The sequence below is a fragment of the Gymnoscopelus microlampas genome (genome assembly GCF_963454915.1).
Source record: "Gymnoscopelus microlampas genome assembly, chromosome: 7".
Lineage (NCBI taxonomy): Eukaryota > Metazoa > Chordata > Actinopteri > Myctophiformes > Myctophidae > Gymnoscopelus > Gymnoscopelus microlampas.
The window spans coordinates 44,648,822-44,669,436 of NC_139944.1; the positions used below are offsets into that span (position 1 = coordinate 44,648,822).

The 20,615-nt window shown below is 43.0% G+C and overlaps 1 protein-coding gene across 2 annotated transcripts in view; it reads left to right on the plus strand.

Annotated features, from left to right (window-relative positions):
* The window catches only part of LOC311048356 (receptor-type tyrosine-protein phosphatase gamma-like), a 141,152-nt gene that overhangs the window by 80,300 nt on the left and 40,237 nt on the right, over positions 1-20,615 (plus strand). For both annotated transcript variants that reach the window (XM_084061603.1, XM_084061604.1), the window contains exons 5-8: positions 5,770-5,865; positions 10,432-10,498; positions 13,762-13,919; positions 16,845-17,037. In XM_084061603.1, coding sequence (XP_083917729.1) covers positions 5,770-5,865; positions 10,432-10,498; positions 13,762-13,919; positions 16,845-17,037 — 514 coding nt within the window. The remainder of the gene's footprint in view (positions 1-5,769; positions 5,866-10,431; positions 10,499-13,761; positions 13,920-16,844; positions 17,038-20,615) is intronic.

Below are 20,615 nucleotides of genomic sequence, written 5' to 3' on the forward strand. Positions count from 1 at the left end.
TAAAGTGCTTTGGATAAACTGCACTGCTGTAGAAATGCAGACCTTTTACCGTTGGTGTATGAATGTGGGTGAATGTAATACACATTGTTAAGCGCTTTGGATAAAGGCACTATAGAAATGCAGACTGTTTACCCCGTGCACTGGGAGGATACCAATACCCACAGTTGTAAGCCATACAAATGGAAATTGTCTACTCCTATTTATCAATCCATTGTGACTTAAAGCCTTCAAACTAATGTTACGTAAATTAAAATCTTTTAAAGGGCAAGGTAAGAATCCAGTCAGGGCTACTCAAGCAATGGTGGCTATTATTGCTGAAAAGCACAGACATAAGTAAGGCAAACCAAGGGAGTGGATATTCCTTGCTTAAGTGTCTCTATCTCAACTCTCTGAGGCTGAAATAATCTGAAGATAACGTTTAAGTGTCCATTCCATTATGCAGTTGTATGAACTGAATTGCAGGGCCACTTTTATAGGCACGTGTAGCTGATTCTCTCATTTGCCATCAGCTTTGTTGAATTAGCCTTGAAGTTGAAGTACGCAATTTGCCCTTGCGGTTGATGGCTATACGCGCTCTTTACCAGCGCAGAGCTTCTCCCGGTAGCTTTTGTGCACTACAAGCTCATTTGCATTAATTTCCTGAGGGCTAAATACACCTGGCCTCCGGGCCGGGCTTACAACAGCAGGGGTCTGGAGGCTTGGGGGTCATCTGCCAGGTGTATAGTGTATTTTCATTTGATTTGCTGCCAGACTTTAAAGAGTCTTGGTGAGGAGCCGACTCCAAAAGTTCAATCGGCGCTTTGCTGTCGCCTGTAGTCAGGTCAACTTCAAGCCAATCAACCTATGTTTTTACCTTGAGTTTTCATTTGAGAGGAGTGTGGGATGGAATTATAACCGAAATAAAAAGATGGTGATCTTTCATGGCATAATAATACACTGATAATATTACCCTAATACACTGACTGATTGATTGTTTATGATGTGATGAAATTAGTCATTATTGTCCTATCATAATAAATTGAGTTGTAAGAGAAAAAAATCTATAATAGAAATGTCTTAATTTTTGATTACATCAAATATACACAAAACAGAACAACCACACAGAACACCACCACCAGGCCCAACACAAACAAGAACAAAACTAAAAACTAAAATAAAGCAAAAACAAAATGAAAGAAAATGCAAATACAAGTTAACATTTAGGGAAAGTTTAAAGCCACAGGTAAGTCCCATGAACTGTGGCTATTTGGATGAACTGTTATAAATGTAAATAGCAATATAAAGTGCTAGTTTTGACGCGTTTAGTCACAAGGAAAATCGAATAAGCCCAGCCAACATGTGTTTATTCACCTAGATAAAGGATGCTGACTTAGGTAAAAAAAGATCACACCCTGTGTGAAGAGAGTGGTGCCTTTGATGAGCCTCGTATTGATGTTGTCATCAATGTTTGTTTATTGGACATACGGACGGACACACAGACAAATTCAGATATAGGAGTGGTTGGCACCACTCAAAAACAAACAAACAAAAAAACAATAGTCAGAATCAGACATGTTGTTAATTCTCTGTGCCTCTGTGTTACACCTCCAAACGGCTCCGACAGCTTGTCAGCCTGGCTTTCACCGCATTATCCATTTACTGGCTGAGGCCATCCTCTGGGCTGGATGTTTGTTCTCGTGGATGCCAGCATAGAATGCAAATGAATGCAAATTAGGGGAGCTGATCCATTGGCGTAAATGTGTGCTCTTGGTCTGAGAATTGGATTTATTGTTGAGGGGGGGATCACTGCAGAGTAGACCCGCGGTGCTCGTTGGGACCCCTGGTGTTGTCAACTGGCCTTCTACCAGCAGGTGTGTTTAGACTTTTGGAGACGAGTGCTTTTTGCAGTGCACTTTTAACTCACGCACCTGCAGTGCAAAACACGTGCAATCCGCCTTAGTGAAGCACAGTGTTATTGAATCTGGACACACGCATCAAAAGTTTGTGGTCAAAGGCGTTCGCATTCACTATAATATAGTGAATGCGAACGCCTTTGATGCGAACCATATTATGGTTCCAAGGTCAATGTACAGTAGAAATTAACCCATTAAGACCTGGAACGCATCTGTGTCACTTCTTGATTTGAGCTAAAAAAGCATTATTTTACCCTTTGGCTATTCAAAAATAGCAGATATACAAGCTCATAGCGCGGCACCGAGTGCCGCGCCATGAGCTTGTAGATCTGCTATTTTTTAAAAAATCCTGAAAATGGGTGCAAATCTTTGAATATATATATTTTTAAAGCGAACATTTTTAACTCAAATCTTTGCTTCATGGAGGTCCCTGGAACTAAATATGTTGAGATGGGGGTCGGCGGCCAAACGCATATCATTTTGGGGGTCCTTGACATGAAAAAGATTGAGCCACCAGCACCATGTAGAAACATACGTTTTTCAGAATACTGTTGGGATTTAGGAGACATTTGTAGAATCGGCTTCAGGTCTTAATGGGTTAAAAGAGCTAGTATTATGGCAACATGACCAAGTACGAAAAGTAAAGCTACACTTCAAATTTGCCCTTTATTCATTATTATTAATTATGTATTATGCCTTTACGTAAAGCACTTTGAGTTGCCTTTGAGTATGAAATGACAGCATACAAATCAGATACTTTTGCCTTGGCTCAACACATGCAAGCATGGAATTAATATACGTACTTATGGACATGAAGAAGCATACATAGAATGGAATCACAGCGCTGCTCCACTTCTACCACGTCGTTCATGTAAGGGCCGATGAACTGCTTGGCCTCGTGGCTCCTCGGAGCTTGACATTAACCCATTAAGACCTGGAACTGTGTCATTTTTAGATTTGAGCTAAAAAGCATTATTTTACACTATGGGCTATTCAAAAATAGCAGATCTACAAGCTCGTAGCGCGGCACCGAGTGCCGCGCTACAAGCTTGTAGATCTGCTATTTTTTTTAAATCTTGAAAATGTGTGCAAATCTTTAATATATATATTTTTAAAGCGATCATTTTTAACTCAAATCTTTGCTTCTGGGGGGTCCCTGGAACAAACTATTTTGATGAGGGTCCGCGGCCAAATACATATAATTTTGGGGGTCCTTGACATGAAAAAGATTGAGCACCACTGATATAGAAACATACGTTTTTCAGAATACTGTTGAGATTTAGGAGACATGTAAAATCGGCTTCAGGTCTCAATGGGTTAATCTTGATGGTCTTTTCTGTATAGGAGCGAAGTGGGGGAAATCGATAGATGGACCACCTGTTCTCTCAAACAGCGCAATGAAAAATGAATGAGTGATTTTTTTCTCCCCCCCCTCAGGAGGCCTCAGGGAGATCCGTTACAATAATATATTAGAATGTCACCGAGGTTAGATTAATTATACATGGATTATGAATCGCACCACAGTGGGGCATGCGTGTGCATACGGTGCTGTGGATTGTGAATAATGTTCTCGGGGGGTGAAAGTACATGCTTTTAGTGCAAAAGCCAAAAGCTACACATTGCACGCATGTACTGGCCAACACGAAACACTCTCATACGGGACCGACACAAACATTGGACCCGAGTTTTCTCCGGTTCAGCAATGCAAGGAAGGCTTACTTGTTTATTTTTTTATTTATTTTCCTAAATTTTTATCCCACGATTTTGTAACCCATTTTTCACCCAGTGCCAATGCCTAAGCTTGTAATCATGGGCGCTACTCTCCCACTGCCAGCCTGGGGAGAGCCCCGAACTGAGCTCGTGCTTCCTTCAACGCATGAGGAGTTAGCAGTCCGCTTCTTATCACCTGACAGGGTCTCCATCAGGCGCCCCGGCTGACCAGGCGGAGGCAGTATATAGAGACCAGGATTACTGCATGTTTTTTTGTGAGGTTACCTACCCTAGGGGACACGGGGAGAACACGCAAACTCCACACAGAAAGGCCCTTTCGCCAACCCCACCTAGGGTACTTGTGTACTTGTTTTTATGGCTGTTGCTCCCCTTTCACCCGAGGACCAGTACATGATTTAATAATACAAATGATAAGCAGTAAATATACAATAACCCTCACAATACTGTTTACTCTCAATGGGAACCAAATGGAACCACACGGGTCCTTTTGGTTTGAGTTGTAAGAGAAAAAAAATTATAATAGAAATGTCTTAATTTTTGATTACAAGAAATATACACAAAACAGAACAACCACACAGAACACTACCACCACCACCACCACCACCAGGCGGAACATAAACAAGAACAAGAACACTCTCAGGGTTAAATTAACACTGAGGACTTTACAGTGTAGATTATGGAGATTAAGGAGATAAAAAAAAAGTGTGTCTCTGACCTAATGCATAGTCAAACTGGGGATCTTGATATTGAAATGGTTGACGATCACTGAGAAGACCCATCCACTGTCTTAGCACTGTATTGGAGGGCATAGTGTACTCTTTGTATGGATTATATATCTTCTGGTGATAGAAGTGGCCACAGTTTATTATACTTGAATGAAGAACGAAGCCATTGTGATTATTCATTGCCGTGTCCTCTGTTCTAGGCGCTGTTTTTATTGCCATGAAAGTATTTGATAATTGAATAATGGAGTTTGCCAAGTGTGCTCTCCACAGGAGCGGGTCATGTGTGCCAACTTCAGTGAGTAAATGAAGTCTGGGGGGGGGGGGGGGGGGGGGTCGGGAAGGGGGGGGCAAGCTAATTGGCTAATGTAGTTAATAACATTTGAATGGTGATGGATGACCGGTGCCCTTGTCTTGCTGAGTTCTCAGGCAGACAACAAATTGGTGCCGTTAAAGACCACGGTTAGAACAGCTCAGGACAAAGCTGATTAGCTTTACCCTCATGAACCCTAGCATCCCTATAAGGGCAGTGGTTCTCAACCAGTGGTCCGGGGACAACCAGTGGTCCTTGAGGGGGTTCCAGGTGGTCCCCAGCTAAATGATGGAGAGTTGGTAACCAATTGGACCCTTATTAGATATTAAACATTTGACACACAGGACATTTGTGTCCAAAAAAATATTTGAACATTATCATTTTATATACTATTTCTAATAAATACCCTTTTCCTTTTGCGGTTTTCAAATATGTTTTGACACAGAATCAAATGTTGCATGGCCATGATTCACCAGGAGCCTGGATGGCTTGATTCCAGGCCAAATACATATCATTTTGGGTGGTTCTTGACATGAAAATGTTTTGAGAACCACTGATTATATAGTAGCAACATCCTGTGCTAGTGTGTGTGTGTGTGTGTGTGTGTGTGTGTGTGTGTGTGTGTGTGTGTGTGTACGCTGCCAAGAACTGATGCATCCACTCTTAAACTTATGCGTATCCCAAATGACGTTGTAAATTCAGAGAGTGTGTTATGACTGATTAGAGGCAATTGGTGGCTGCTATTAGAGGCAGGTCCTGCTGTTAGATCACACTGCATGAAACGACCGTAATCCCACATTAATTCCCCTCTCTCCACATGATCATTACAGTAAGGACAGTAGTAGTATGCAGGAATAGCACATTCAGTTAACTTAGATTGATCTTAACGAGAGAGAGGGAGCAACAAGAAAGGTCCTTTACAGAGATCATGGGCGATTTATGTTGTATGATAAATAAACCCCCCTCTTTTTTGGTGTGGCCCTCGAAATAGCTTTTCATCTGCCGTAGCAGCCTTGTCTAAATGATGGATAACAGGAGAGCTGCTGTATAGTTCTCCCCAAGTCTCTGGCTGAGGCCGTTTTTTTGTGTGCTTTGTTCCCCCTCCTCACAGATGCAGATCTACCTGTACAACTCGGACGACTTCGACAGCCTCGCCGCCGCCATAAAGGAACGACGCGTCATCGCTGCGATGGCGGTCTTCTTTGAGGTACGGTCTGTTTGAGGTACGGTCTGACAGGGCATGTGACCCCAGGCCCTGAAGGCCACTGGTGGAAGAAGTACTCAGGTTTTGGGAATTAAGTAAAAGTAGCATTACTTACCACAATACTTTGTTTTACGAATAAAGGTCCTGCCTTCTAAATTACTTAAGTCAAAGTAGAAAAGTAAAAGTACTCGTTATCAAGAATTACCACTTCATATCATCATATACGATTATTGATCAATAAATGCTATTGTACTCTCAAAAGAATGTTGAATAATGTTTTTAATGAATAATTTGATTCATTATTAATAATCTAACTAAGTATCTAGTACCTAAAGCTGCCAGATAAATGTAGTGGAGTAAAAACGTACAACATCTGATTCTGAGACGTGGTCGAGCAGAAGTACAAAGTATCAAGAAATGGAAGTACCTTGAAATTGTACTTAGAGTACTGTACTTGAGTAAATGTACACCACTGCCAGAAGGCAAGGAAGCTAGCAGTCACTCAAGCGTGTGCCGGTGTGTGATTGATTGTTCTCTTGAGCCGCACGTACGCCTGCTCTGTTCCTGGTCTCTAGTTACCTGTCCTCTGTTCGCACGCACGCACGCACGCACGCACGCACGCACGCACGCACGCACGCACGCACGCACGCACGCACGCACGCACGCACGCACGCACGCACGCACGCACGCACGCACGCACGCACGCACGCACGCACGCACGCACGCACGCACGCACGCACGCACGCACGCACGCACGCACGCACGCACGCACGCACGCACGCACGCACGCACGCACGCACGCACGCACGCACACACACACACACACACACACACACACACACACACACACACACACACACACACACACACACACACACACACACACACACACACACACACACACACACACACACACACACACACACACACACACACACACACACACACACACACACACACACACACACACACACACACACACACACTCTCTCTCTCTCTCTCTCTGTTTTCCAGTGGTGGAACATGTACTCAAATGTTTTACTTAAGTAGAAGTATCAATACTGCAATGTAGAAATACTCTAAGTAAAAGTCCGGAATTAAAAATGTAGTTGAGTAAAAAGTAAAAAAGGATTGGTATCAAATGTACTTAAAGTACCAAAAGTAGAAAGTACTCATTATGCAGAATTTCCCATTTCACAAGTGTTAAAATGTATGAAATGTGTAAAAAATCTTTTGAAAATAACAGACCTACAAGCTCACAAGTGTGAGCTTGTAGATCGGCTATTTGCAAATACCCGAAATGTATATAGGGCTGAAATGGTTAATATATGTTTTGTAATAATAATCAAAATCTACAAAGTAACTAGTAACTAAAGGGTTCAAATAATTGCAATGGAGTAAAAGTACAATATTTGCCACTGAGATGTAGTGGAGTAGAACTAAAAGTACAGAACTTTAGTAAATGTACTTAGTTACTTTACACCACTGCTGTTTTCCTGCACCTCCAGCATTGATCACCATGTTCACACCCCAATCACTTTGCTCTTACTTCATACACATGATGTAAGAGCAAAATGGCCGCAGTGTGAATATGGTCAATTACATGGGCTTCTGTATTAGCCCATACAGTAGTAGTACCAGTACGGCAGTGAAAGCAGTAGCTGCAGGCGCTGCTCTGTTGGCCCCGGTGTCCTCCGGGGAGCCATTATGGCAGAGGAGAAACCCAATCAGAGAGCGAACACTTCCTCCGCTGCTATCCCCCATAAACCTCCTTTCTCGTCACCGTCTCGTCCCCAAAGAGTTTTCAACCATCTATGTCCTCATTGTTGTCGTCCTCCCGTCTCTGTCCTCGCTGTTGTGGAAAAATGCTTCCAAGTGCAGCGCCGTAATGTTTTTTATAGCTGTCGATTGTCACTGGTGTTTACCTTCATATTTTCCCCCTAGTATGTAGGTTATATTGCAACTGTAATATGATGGTGTGATTATGATGAATTTTGTTTTTTGAAAACGGTTCTCGGCTCTGTGTGTCTTTTGACCTCAGTAGCATTAAACCATTAAGACCTGGAGCGCGTCTGTGTCATCTTTAGATTTGAGCTAAAAAAACATTATTTTACACTTTGGGCTATTTAAAAATAGCAGATCTACAAGCTCATAGCGCGGCACCGAGTGCCGCGCTATGAGCTTGTAGATCTGCTATTTTTTGAAAAATCGTGAAAATGTGTGCAAATCTTTGAATATATATATATATTTTTAAAGCAAACATTTTAACTCAAATCTTTGCCTCTGGGGGTCCCTGGAACAAAATATTTTGAGGTGGGGTGTCCGGCCAAATACATCTAATTTTGGGGGTCCTTGACATGAAAAACATCACCACTGATATAGAAACATCCGTTTTTCAGAATACTGTTGGGATTTAGGAGACATTTTGTAGAATCGGCTTCAGGTCTTAATGGGTTAAAAAAACTAAACTTTTTTTGATCTAAAACAAACCATTTAACCCTCCCAAACCCCATGAAAATTGATGACCACTCACAAATTGTCCCAGTTTCGCCAGACGTTTCCTTTTCGTGAGCTATTCCCCAGTATATGAACCAAGGAATAATTACTATAGCGCAGGTCCAGGTTCACGCTCTCTGCTATACTTCCCGTTTCTATTACACACAACACCCCCTGCAAACGATAACAGGTAGGCATTGTATGGTAATATTCAGCTTTATCAGTGTATATAGGCATGGGTCATTTCTCAAAGCAGGGGAACGCTTGGAATGGGGACACAGGTGTTCCTAATGTAGGCCTTCATCCAGACAGTGACGGACCGTGTGTGTATGAGGACCTAAATGCCTCCGCTGGGTCCTGACAGCCCTATCGCTTACTGCAATTAGCACCACCGTGCGCAATTCGCTGAATTGCAGTTTACGCAACACGAGGGTGTTTTTTAACCCATTAAGACCTGAGGTTCCGATTCTGCAAAATGTCTTCTAAATCCTAAACGGTTTTCTGAAAAACGTATGTTTCTATATCAGTGGTTTTCAAACTTTTTCTTGTCAAGGACCCCCAAAATGATATGTATTTGGCCGCTGACCCCCATCTCAAAATATTTTGTTCCAGGGACCCCCCAGAAGCAAAGATTTGAGTTAAAAAAAATATCTTTAAAAGAATATATATTCAAAGTTTTGCACACATTTTCATGATTTTTCAAAAATAGCAGATCTACAAGCTCATAGCGCGGCACTCGGTGCCGCGCTATGAGCTTGTATATCTGCTATTTTTGAAAAATCGTGAAGAATTGCTCAAATGTTCACGATTTCTCAAAAATAGCAGATCTACATGCTCATAGCGCTGTATATGCTATTTTTGAATAGCCAAAAGTGTAGAATTTGGCTTTTTAGCTCAAACCTAAAAATGACACGGATGCGTTCCAGGTCTTAATGGGTTAAATGGGCACACACACACACGCACAACACATTGGCACAGATTTACCATATCTAATCAATGAGGAGAGGTTGTTTTTGTGCTCCCAGAGGGCCTGTTAATGGCCTCTAAGGTGTTCATATTATCCACATTCAGCATTCACTCTCCCACACAATTATTCTCGTCTGTCTGACCTAAATTAATGTTGAGCAAAAGAGGATCGGTCCCTGCGTCCCACCACCGTTTTGTCCAGTCTTGTCTCTAAGTAGGACATTGGGAATATTAGTGTGAGGCTGTGCAGGTATGGGATGCAAACAACTGCCAGTCATTCTAATCAACAGCCACAGCACTGGTGTCTGTCTGTAAACAAGAGCTGATGGCCGACTGGTTTCTAGGGTTAAATCCATTTTGAAGGATCATTGTACACAGTCGTGCAGTGTTGATTTCGTCGACTAAAACTATGACGAAAAATGACTAGCTTTTTTCACTGACGAAAACAAAATAAAAAACTAAATAGAAACTAAGCTACGATGACTAAAACTAAGACTAAATATATTGACAATTTCGTCAAAAATTTTAAACTAGACTAAAATGTTAGTGAGGGACGAGTGGAGAAGAGATCCAGTAGAACTAAAAGACAAGTCATTTTATGTTTGGTTGCGCTCAGGTGTTGCGCTCTGAAAATAGTAGATCTACAAGCTCACAACGTGTCGCGTTGTGAGCTTGTAGATCGTCTATTTTCAGCACGCAACCATGTGTAAATTCAGCCATTACGACGCAATCAAGGCACCGCCAAAATACATTTTAGTTGACTAAAATCTTATGATATTTAGTCGACTAAAACCTTATACTGTATCTAGTCGACTAAAACTAGACTAAAAGTAAAACATTTTAGTTGACTAAAATATGACAAAAACTAAACCGAATTTTATTCAAAAGACTAGGACTAAAACTAAATCAAAATTTGCTGTCAAAATCAACACTGCAGTCATGCTACTTTGGTAAATGACCATTACTCCATCACTTCAAGTGTAAAAAGAAAAAGTATGTTGTATTTGTGCTCATGGTTATCTGGTCATATTCTTCTGCTGTTAGTGATTTTCTGCATTGTGTTATCTTTGGTGACACATAGTTTTTTGTTATTTCTGTTTCCTGCAGTTGGGGCAGAAAGACAATCCAGCCGTGGATCCCATCATCCAGGGATTGAAAAGAGTGGTGCACCATGGTACGTGACAGTAGAATAAACAATGTACTTGGAACAGTGGTTCTCAACCTGTGGGCTGGGGCCCACTGGTGTGCCACGAGGGTATCACTAGTGGGCCCCTAAATAATTGGCAAAAACACTACGATTTTAATGACAATATAAGATTAATATTCAAATATCTACTGTATGTAAAAAACTAAGTCGCACTGGCCTGCTGGCCTAGCGGTCCGGGCACCTAGGCTTTTATGTAGCCTGAAAGTGCATCGCGGGTTCACGTCCCGTTCCCAATGATCTCTACTGCATGTCGCTCCCCATCTTTCTCTCCCTGTTTCCTGTCAATCTCCACTAAGCTATAAATAAAGGCATAAAAGCCCCAAAAAACAAACAAAGTCATGGTATTTTTTCTTTAAAACCTCATTGTGATAAATAGCAACTTAAAGTGTACTACTTTAGTTCCCCTGATCCAAGCCGCAACACAATCGGTTTATTGATTATTAAAATAAACATGTTCATCACAAACATGCCCCGTCTGACCGGGGCCGCGAACGCTTTTGAAATGTTCAAGTGGGTCCAGAAGAGGTTGAGAACCACCAACATAATCTCTATTTTGTGGATGTAGGGATTTGTTTTAGTTCAGAGTGTCTGATGATTTTCCTTCTCTTGAATGTGTCCATTGTTAGATGCATTGCCACACACACATTATTCTTGTGTCATTATGTGTGAGTCTTTATCTATTCTATTATTTACTGTACTACTAAAAGCAATGATCCAACTGGAAACCTCTTAAGCATGTTGTTGGTGTATCTTTTCGGATGTTTCTGAGGTTAATTTGAGGACTAGTTTCCCCTCCCTGCCTGCTGTGGGAAGCAAGACGTGGATGGAACCCTCATCTGGTCATTCGTTCAACTCTTTTAACGACACTTAACCTTGGCTTTCATGTTTAATCCCCAAATTAAAGTATGAAGACAAGCTGCGAACTGCGAGTTTTTCACATCAAAAGGAAAGCAAAAAAAAAGAAAATGCAAGATAGTACCACTCCCTCCACGGAGCCCCCACTAGATGAAACATGAGCAAATTATTTGCATCTGCGCCTCATTTAGTCAACACATTTCAAACCCACAGACTCCCATACATAGTCCCACGTATACTCCCATAGGCCACAGCTGTCAGAGTGCTGGCAGTTAAAACTATTACCTTATGAGGTATTGTCTCACATCGGATGCCACTGCATGGCCTGGGTGTCACTGCAAAGCATGAATTATTATGCCTTGTCACCGCTAAGACGTTATGCAGATCGTTTTTCAGCATTTCTCTATTACCACCCCCCCCCCCCACCCCCACCCTGTTGTGGCCGGGGAACATGGCAGTTCTGTTTACATGGACACGTGTGACTTGTTTTATAACCCGCCACTGACATAGATGGGGATGTGTTAATGGAGGAGAATAAACCAAAAGCATATGGCCATAAACCGATCGCTCGTTACTTGGGCTGGTAAATCTCACGAACCCGAGCACTTTTCTTCATTGAGGCTGCTCTCCCATTTAGCATCTCAACTCCCTGATCCCGAAGATGAAATGGTGGGATGGCTTTAAACCATTCGGACCAGGAACGCATCTGTGTCATCTTTAAGATATCTTTAGCTATTAAAAAATAGCAGATCTGCAAGCTCATAGCACAGCCGCGGCACAGAGTGCCGCGCTATGAGCTTGTAGATCTGCTATTTATCAACAACAAAAAAAAGAGATCGTGAAAATGTGTGCAAATCTTTGAATATGCTTTTTAAAGCGTTTTTTTTTAAATCTCAAATCTTTGAACGTATGTTGCTATAATATCAGTGGTTCCCAAACATTTTCATGTCAAGGACCACCCAACATGATATGCATTTGGCCGTGGACCCCCCCATCTCAAACTATGTTGTCCCCCCCCCAAAAAAAAAAAATGTTCGCTTTAAAAAAAATACCCATTCGAAGATTTGCACAAATGTGAACGATTTTTCAATTTTCTTGGGCAGATCTACAAGCAGATCTACAAGCTCGTAGTGCGGCACTCGGTGCCACGCTATTTTTGAATGGCCAAATAAATCTAGAAAAATGACACAGATGCGTTCCCGGTCTTAATGGATTAATGGAGGCTGGCCTGGTGATTGTGCGTGTGATGTAGAGAGAACGGTGACATGGGTTCCTCTTTTGCATTCAGCGTTGGTTGAGCGGGGGTGGGTGGGGTTCGTGCTGAAAACGGCGTCTCTCTCTCTGCTGCTGAAAGGGAGCTTTGGTGTGGGTGCGGTTTGTTTTTCGGGGGGTGATGGAGCCTCTTCCTGCTGGCCTGCTTAACGCGGCCCGCCTCCGCCTCTGTTAGGGTGGTGGGTTTTCCACTAGCTCGTTAACCGCAGCCATCCATCCGTCACCATGTCGGGCGGCCCATGAGCGATAGGGCACGTACACTGTCTGAAGACGGAGGAGAGAAGAGAGGCGGTGAATACTGAAACGGGCACAGAGGGCACAGATGAGGCACGCCAAGCAGCTTTTGGTCTCCTCGCTCGCCTGTCAAACACACACAACCACTCCCCAAAAAGTCAGCGGTGTTGTGTGAGGACACAGTGTGTGTGTGTGTGGACCGCACTGTCAACTCTGTTTTTTAGATAAGGACATGGGGCATGTGATTGATGGCATTGGGATTGATGCTGGGCTTAGTCTGGCTTTAGCACTTATTAGTGCAGGTTAAACACCAGACTACATAGGTTTCCACGGGAGATAAACAGACACGATCTGCCGCGGAAATCGCAAATTGACGTCTCCTTGTTAATGTTTAGTTCTACATCATCTTTCACAGTCCGATTCACAGACAACACAACCAGATCCTTGGATCTGTTATTTGGATCTCTCTCTCTCTGACCACAAACCAGAACTCTAAGCTACGGTGCCGTCAAATCATGGATTAGCTGTCAAAGCAAGCATTTATATCATGATTTGTCTTTCCCTCTCCTCTCTCAAAGTTTAGCACTCAGATGCGATGTCGCCAAACAGATGCCAGCGGGGTAGACTTTAAGATGCTTGCCAGTATCATCCCTCCAATAAAGCTTTTAGGGCAGCGCCATAAACGTCACTTGATTGAGCCGAATGAAAGTACCTTGTAAAGTGTAACTCAAGGTTCGCGGGGAGTTTGAGCGATTCTTTTAAATCAAGCGAGTGACAAGGTCTGTGCCTGACTGTGTGTTGGCTGTCGGAAGAGACAGTGGTTTACTCTCTCGTCTGCTCTCCCCCCTGCTGTTTGCCCCCCCGTGCAGAGAAGGAGACCTTCCTCAGGTCGTTCATCCTGAGGGATTTGCTCCCATCGTCGCTGGAAACGTATTACCGATACACCGGCTCTCTCACGACACCCCCCTGCAGCAAGGTAGTGGAGTGGATCATCTTCTCCAGGCCGGTGTATCTATCATACTCACAGGTATGTTTACAGTTGCACGTGCACACGCACACACACACACACACACACTCACACACTCACAGTGGCGTGCACAGACATTTTGAGGGGCAGGTGCTCAAGTAAATTATACTTTTTTTTGTTTACTTGGTCTGCTCTTTTTTCCCTCTACACCTATACCTCTTTGCCAAAAATAGCCGATCTACAAGCCCACAACGCCTCGCGCTGCGAGGCGTTGTGGGCTTGTAGATCTGCTATTTTTGGCTAAAGTTCTCCTCAGAAAAGGGATGCTAGGTTTCGAGTGGTTACGGTAAAAAGAAAAATCATATCACATAAAGATTTGGCGGACCCCCTGTAGTAACTCTGAGGGCCCCCTAGGGGTCCCGGACCCCCTGTTGAAGACCCCTGCTATAAACTGAAAAAAAAACTTTTTTTCCCTCTTTTTTTCAAAAGGGCACTTCTGGTCAAGAGGGCAAAGGGCAGGTGCTCTAGCACCACCTAGAGTCTATCTGTGCACGTCCCTGCACACACACACCCACACACACACCCACACTAAAGCTAAATTCCCTCTAAACACACATGCATGCACACGCACACACACACACACACACAATCGTGCCCATTTGCACATAGCCAGCAGATCGCTTGCCTCCTTCCATTGTCTATGCATAAGCTATTTTCCCCCTCATCTGCCTCGCCTCTTCCTGTCTCTTCACCTCCCTCACTCCTCCACATAAACCTTAACTGCCTGTATAGTGGATGATTAAGCAGATCGGTGTTGCCAATTACTGGCCCGTTTGAACGATGGTGGGTGTGTGCATTTCTCTGATGCATGCATCATGCTGTTGGTCATGCACTGACAGTGACTGTAAGTCTTTACATTTAACCCATTAAGATCTGGAACGCGTCTGTGTCATTTTTTGATTTGAGCTAAAAAAGCATTATTTTACACTTTGGCTGTTCAAAAATAGCAGATATACAAGCTCGTAGCGCGGCACCGAGTGCCGCGCTACGAGCTTGTAGATCTGCTATTTTTGAAAAATCATGAAAATGTGTGCAAATCTTTGAATATATATGTATTTTTAAAGCGAACATTTCTAACTCAAATCTTTGCTTCTGGGACCTCCTGGAACAAAATATTTTTAGATGGGGGTCTGCGGCCAAATACATATAATTTTGGGGGTCCTTAACATGAAAAAGATTGAGCACCACTGACATGGAAACATACGTTTTTTCAGAATACTGTTGGGATTTAGGAGACATGTAGAATGGGCTTCAGGTCTTAATTGGTTAAACTGCCTTTGTCCACAAACAGAGACCGGCTATTACACACGATTAGTGGATGCGTTTCCTGTGGAGAGATGCTGATTGCTTTGACTGTCCGAGATTGTTGCAGCGACAGATGCAAATTTATTTTGGGGGTGAATTGTTCCCTAAAACGATTTACTGTCGGATGCACCGCGCAAATTAGCTATTCCAGCAACCACTCACCTATTCACTGTACACAATTTCCTCCCAGCTGGTTGGGGGGATCTCGCTGTTGGGAGATAATGTATGCCAAATCATGCACTGTGCATCTGCTGAGCCCATACACAGGCCTCCGTGCATCTGTTAGACATACAAGGCTTTGGGTTACGCATCCACCCCGCTTCCTCGAGAGTGTTCGGCGCTAAAGACATTTGTGAAGCTCCAGTGCAATTTCCATAAGCTTTGCGGGAGACAAATCCTTTCTTCTGAATTGGCTTCTGCCGCCGCGAAAGGATATTGACCACTACACTACAATGTTTGTGACGTGCACAGATAGACTTTTATGAACCTGTAATTCATTTCTCCAAGCACCCGTAGGACACATTGATTCCAGGCCATCTGTAATGTGCAGTCATTACCACGCGCTGCAGGAGATCACTCAAAGCAATCGATAGGCACAGATTTGCCCCATTGAAAAGTTACACCCTTGCTGGCACCCAAGAACACTGTTTAACCCATTAAGACCTGAAGCCGATTCTAAATTAATCTGTCTTCTAATAAATCCTAACAGTTTTCTGAAAATACTTATGAATTCCGGACCCCCAAAATGATATGTATTTGACTGCGGACCTCCATCTCAAAATATTCTGTTCCAGGGACCCCCAGAAGCAAATATTTGAGTTAAAAAGAATATAAATATATTAATTTGCACTCATTTTCTCGATTTTTTTCAAAAATAGCAGATCTACAAGCTCGTGGCGCGGCACTCGGTGCCGCGCTATGAGCTTGTATATCTGCTATTTTTGACTAGCCAAAGTGTAAAATAATGTTTTTTTTAACTCAAGTCAAAAAGTGACACAGATGCGTTCCAGGTCTTGATGGGTTAATGTTCTCTCCCTGCTGGTGCCTGGACAATACATCTTTTTTTGCACATGGTCTGCTCTGTGCTGCTACTTGCAAGCAGATGTCTGCATGCATTATTATTGACTACTTTCAACCTGAATGGCTATTTTGGACGTGTCATAATAGGCAATCATTTTTAAACAATGGTGAGAATAGATCTACAAGCTCACAACATGTGATGTGTTTTTGTGAGCTTGTAGATTGGCTATTTCCGCCGACAGGAGTCACAACACCATCGTACGACTAAGTATAGAATAGGGCTTACAAGTGGTTAAAGTATAATAAACAGACACATCTAGTAAAAGAATATTTTTCACTGTGCAGTTATCTGAATTCTGAAACGCCATTCTATGAATGCGGCTTTGAACGCAACTCGTGAACCAGTATACTTTATGACCTATTGTAAACTCTGTATTCAGAATGTTGCGATAACTAAGTGTCAAGTAAAAGTTTGCCGTAAAATAACAAACAAAATACTGTGTGTATGAATGGATGAATGTAATGCACAATCTCTGTAAGGCGCTTTGTATAAAAGTGCTATATAAATGCACCATTTACCATTTTTATTTACTCTTCTAGCTGGAAGCATTCTATTCCATCTTCACCACGGAGCAGCAGGACCACGTCAAATCTGTGGAATACCTGAGAAACAACTACCGACCCGTACAGGACCTGGGCAGCAGGGTCGTCTTCAAGTCTGCCGTGACGGACGCCTGGCAGAAAGATGTGCCCGACTTTCTGAGGAGTCCCCATGCCACAGACGCATCTAGAGGTAAGAAATAAGCTCCATTGTGAACAGTGGTTCTCAACCTTTTCAGGCTGCGACCCCCCCAAAAATAATCCTACAATGGAATTGTTGGAATTGTAGGAGTTGAGACATAAAATGTTGTTTGACTCAGTTCCACAGATACAAATTGTGAAAATAGCCAATCTACATGCTCACAACGCCTCACGTTGTGACTGGCGTTGTGACCTTGTAGATTAGCTATTTTCACATTTTTTGCCTATTTTTTTAAGGTAATATTTGATTTTGTTTTTACGGTATAGTTTGTTGATTACTTTTCACGCAGTAGCTTAATAGCCTTTCTTCACTCTTCATTTTAGAGGTATTAAAAAGGTCTTAACCCATTTAGACCTGAGGCCGATTCTAAATCGAAAACGCCTTCTAAATCCTGACCTAAGTTTTCTGAAAAAAAGAATATGGTGCTATATACAGTACATGTTGCTATATACAGTACCCCCAAAAGGGGTTCCCCGCTTGAAAGCAGGCATGCAATGTTCATTGTCTCCGCCAGGCCGAAAGGCATGGCGAGAGAGTATGTTTTACCCTCCGTCCGTCCTTCCGTCCGTGTGTCCGTGTGTGTGTGTGTCCTGTCTGTGTGTTACCAGCTAATCTCCGGCACCGTTGGTCCGTTCGCTCCGAAACTGTGCACACACACTCCCTGGATGCCAATTCAGAACCCAATTTTTTCACATGGGCCTGTTATAGCGCCACCAGGAGGCCGATTTGTGCAAAACACATTTTTTTACATTACTCCTACAGATTTTATCCAAATGTCATGCAAATCGGTACACAGTATCTCTATAGTCATGAGATCAACACGGATCTGTCCGATTTCCCATATTCCATCCTGATTGCCTATGGTTGGCTTCCAAAGTTTGCAGGATTGGTCCGTTTTGAACAAAATGCCTCAAACTATGCATGCAGCTTGCGATTTCCGTGAAATTTCACACACACATTCCCACTAGGCCGAGGAAGAAATGCCACCCTTTTCACATTGGCCTGTTATAGCGCCACCAGCAGGTCTAATTTAGCAAAACACATTTTTGGAACAAAATGCCTCAAATCATGAATGCAGTGTCTGATTGCCGTGAAAGACCTAAGAATAAATGGCACCCTTTTCACATTGGCCTATTATAGCGCCACCAGGAGGCCAGAATAACGTACCTGACCTGGCGGAGACCTGTGCTCCGAGGAGCACTTTTTCTAGTTTGGTATGTTCTTGCACTCTATTTCAATGACGTGACGCGCATGTCGCTTAACACCTACACTGCAAGTCACACAATGGACAATTGATATGCATCTAGGCTTATTCCTATGTTAATTCGCTAGGTGTGAGTCGGGAGCCTTTGAAAACTTTGTTGAGGTGCGAATTTAAAGTAGTTTTAAATCTATGTGTGTGCCTGCGTGTGCTCCTGGTCAAATAGTGAGCATTGCACCCCTGCTTGAAAGGTATAGTTACGTAATGGGGTTCCAGGTCTAAATGGATTAGAAGTCACTGGTACTTTAGATTCAGGTACCCTGTATACACTTATACTGCATGTTGGTTTGTTTACTGTTGAGTGAGAAAACACTGTTGCACATTAAGCTAATCATCTGGGGACCCCCAAAATCATTTGGGGACCCCCCTGGGGGGTCCAGAGCCACAGGTTGAGAACCACTGGTGTAACATATTATCACCGGGTCATGTATTAACCGAATCCTATGCTGGGGTGAACATTCTGCGCAAATATCAGATCCACAAGCTCACAACGCATCGCACTGTGACATGTTTTGTTGCGCTTATAGATTGGCTATTTTCACCAAAGAGATTTGGTATAGAGGGGGGGGAAAGGAACGGATGTAATACACAGCCCTGGGGGACCCCGGTTAACGAAGTATACACGGATTGAGTGGTAAATGAACGCAACATAGGCTTTCACTTGTTATCTTGATCAAATGCCATGTTGGCCCTGGTTTGGTATATTCTCGCTCCATGAGTGCATGTTGCCGTTGCCTGCTTTGCCAGGGCACCGCAGGAGCTCCGGAGACTTGTGCCGAGAAAAATCTGCTGCTGCTTTAAGCCATTCAATCCGGGAAGGCATAGTTATGTCATTTTAAGATTCCTTTGGCTATTAAAAAATGGCAGATATACTGTACAAGCTCATAGCGCGGCACCGAGTGCCACGCTATGAGCTTGTAGATCTACTATTTTTGAAAAACGATTGTGTCATTTTTTGCTAATCTTTGAATATATATATGTAACGCCCAGGATTCGAACCCGGGTCTCCCACGTGGAAAGCCAACATCGTAACCACTAAGCCAAAGGGATATCCCTATCGCTCGGGGCCCGGGGAGATATTAGAGTTTCAGGCCATCAGGCTGAGGTAGTAAACCACTCTGTTACTCTGGGGGTCCTTGACATGAAACGTTTGAGCACCACTGATATTATAGCAGCATAAGTTTGAAAAAAAAAAAACTGTTAGGATTTGAGAAGACATTTGTAGAATCCCCAGAAGCAAATATTTGAGTTAAAAATGTTTGCTTTAAAAAAAATGTATTTACGGTACATCTAAGATTTCTAAACATTTTTAAATTTTTCAGATCTACAAGCTCATAGCGCGCCACCGAGTGCTATTTTTTTGAATAGCCCAAAGTATAAAATAATGGCTAAAAATCTAAAATGACACAGAACGCGTTCCCGGATTTAACGGGTTAAAACACGGGCTCGTTGATGTCTGGCAGGGAGAATTGATTTGGAATGCTTGTGATGAAGTTAGAGCGCTCTAACGGGCCAGATCAGCAATCATCATTAATACGCCGCACAGCTAAAATAGACCCATACAAATTAAGTTGGGAAATTGCTTTTGTGGCATTATGTCGGCAGTAGGAGGCATTGCGAGTGTTTTCGACCAACGTCCGTCTATTTTTCCATGCTTCCGTTCTCCCTCTCTCTCCCTCCCTCTCTCTCTCTCTCTCTCTCTCTCTCTCTCTCTCTCTCTCTCTCACACACAGACGCGCACGCACACACACACACACACACACACACACACACACACACACACACACACACACACACACACACACACACACACACACACACACACACACACACACACACACACACTGCTTCTTCTCTTAAATTTCTATGAATCATTTTTTATGTGAGGTACTAGGAGTAGAAAGGGTCCATCTCATATGCAGGGGGGAGACATCTGCAGAATAGCACGCAATCATTTTAATGGTTGCCATGGTTTGTGCCGCGTAATTATTCATTGTAACAGAGTAAATGAAGACCGTTGATGGTGAGAGAGGTACGGCTTAACAATGTATTCTATTGTTTCAGCCAGGCGCGGCCATTTGTGATGTTTCGGAGAAATCATTGGCCATTAGGAAAGCATAACCATCATTTTGAAAGAAAGAGTACTGATCCTCTGTGGAATACGCAGGTTCATTCTCTTCCTCCAGTCAGTTATAAATCAACCTTTTTATTTCCAGGGTCTGTCTGGGGCTTCTATTCTTCTTTTGAGATTCCGTTTTGGTATGATTTGATGTGTCTTCTCAAAATGTATTGTACCGTGTCACCTGAA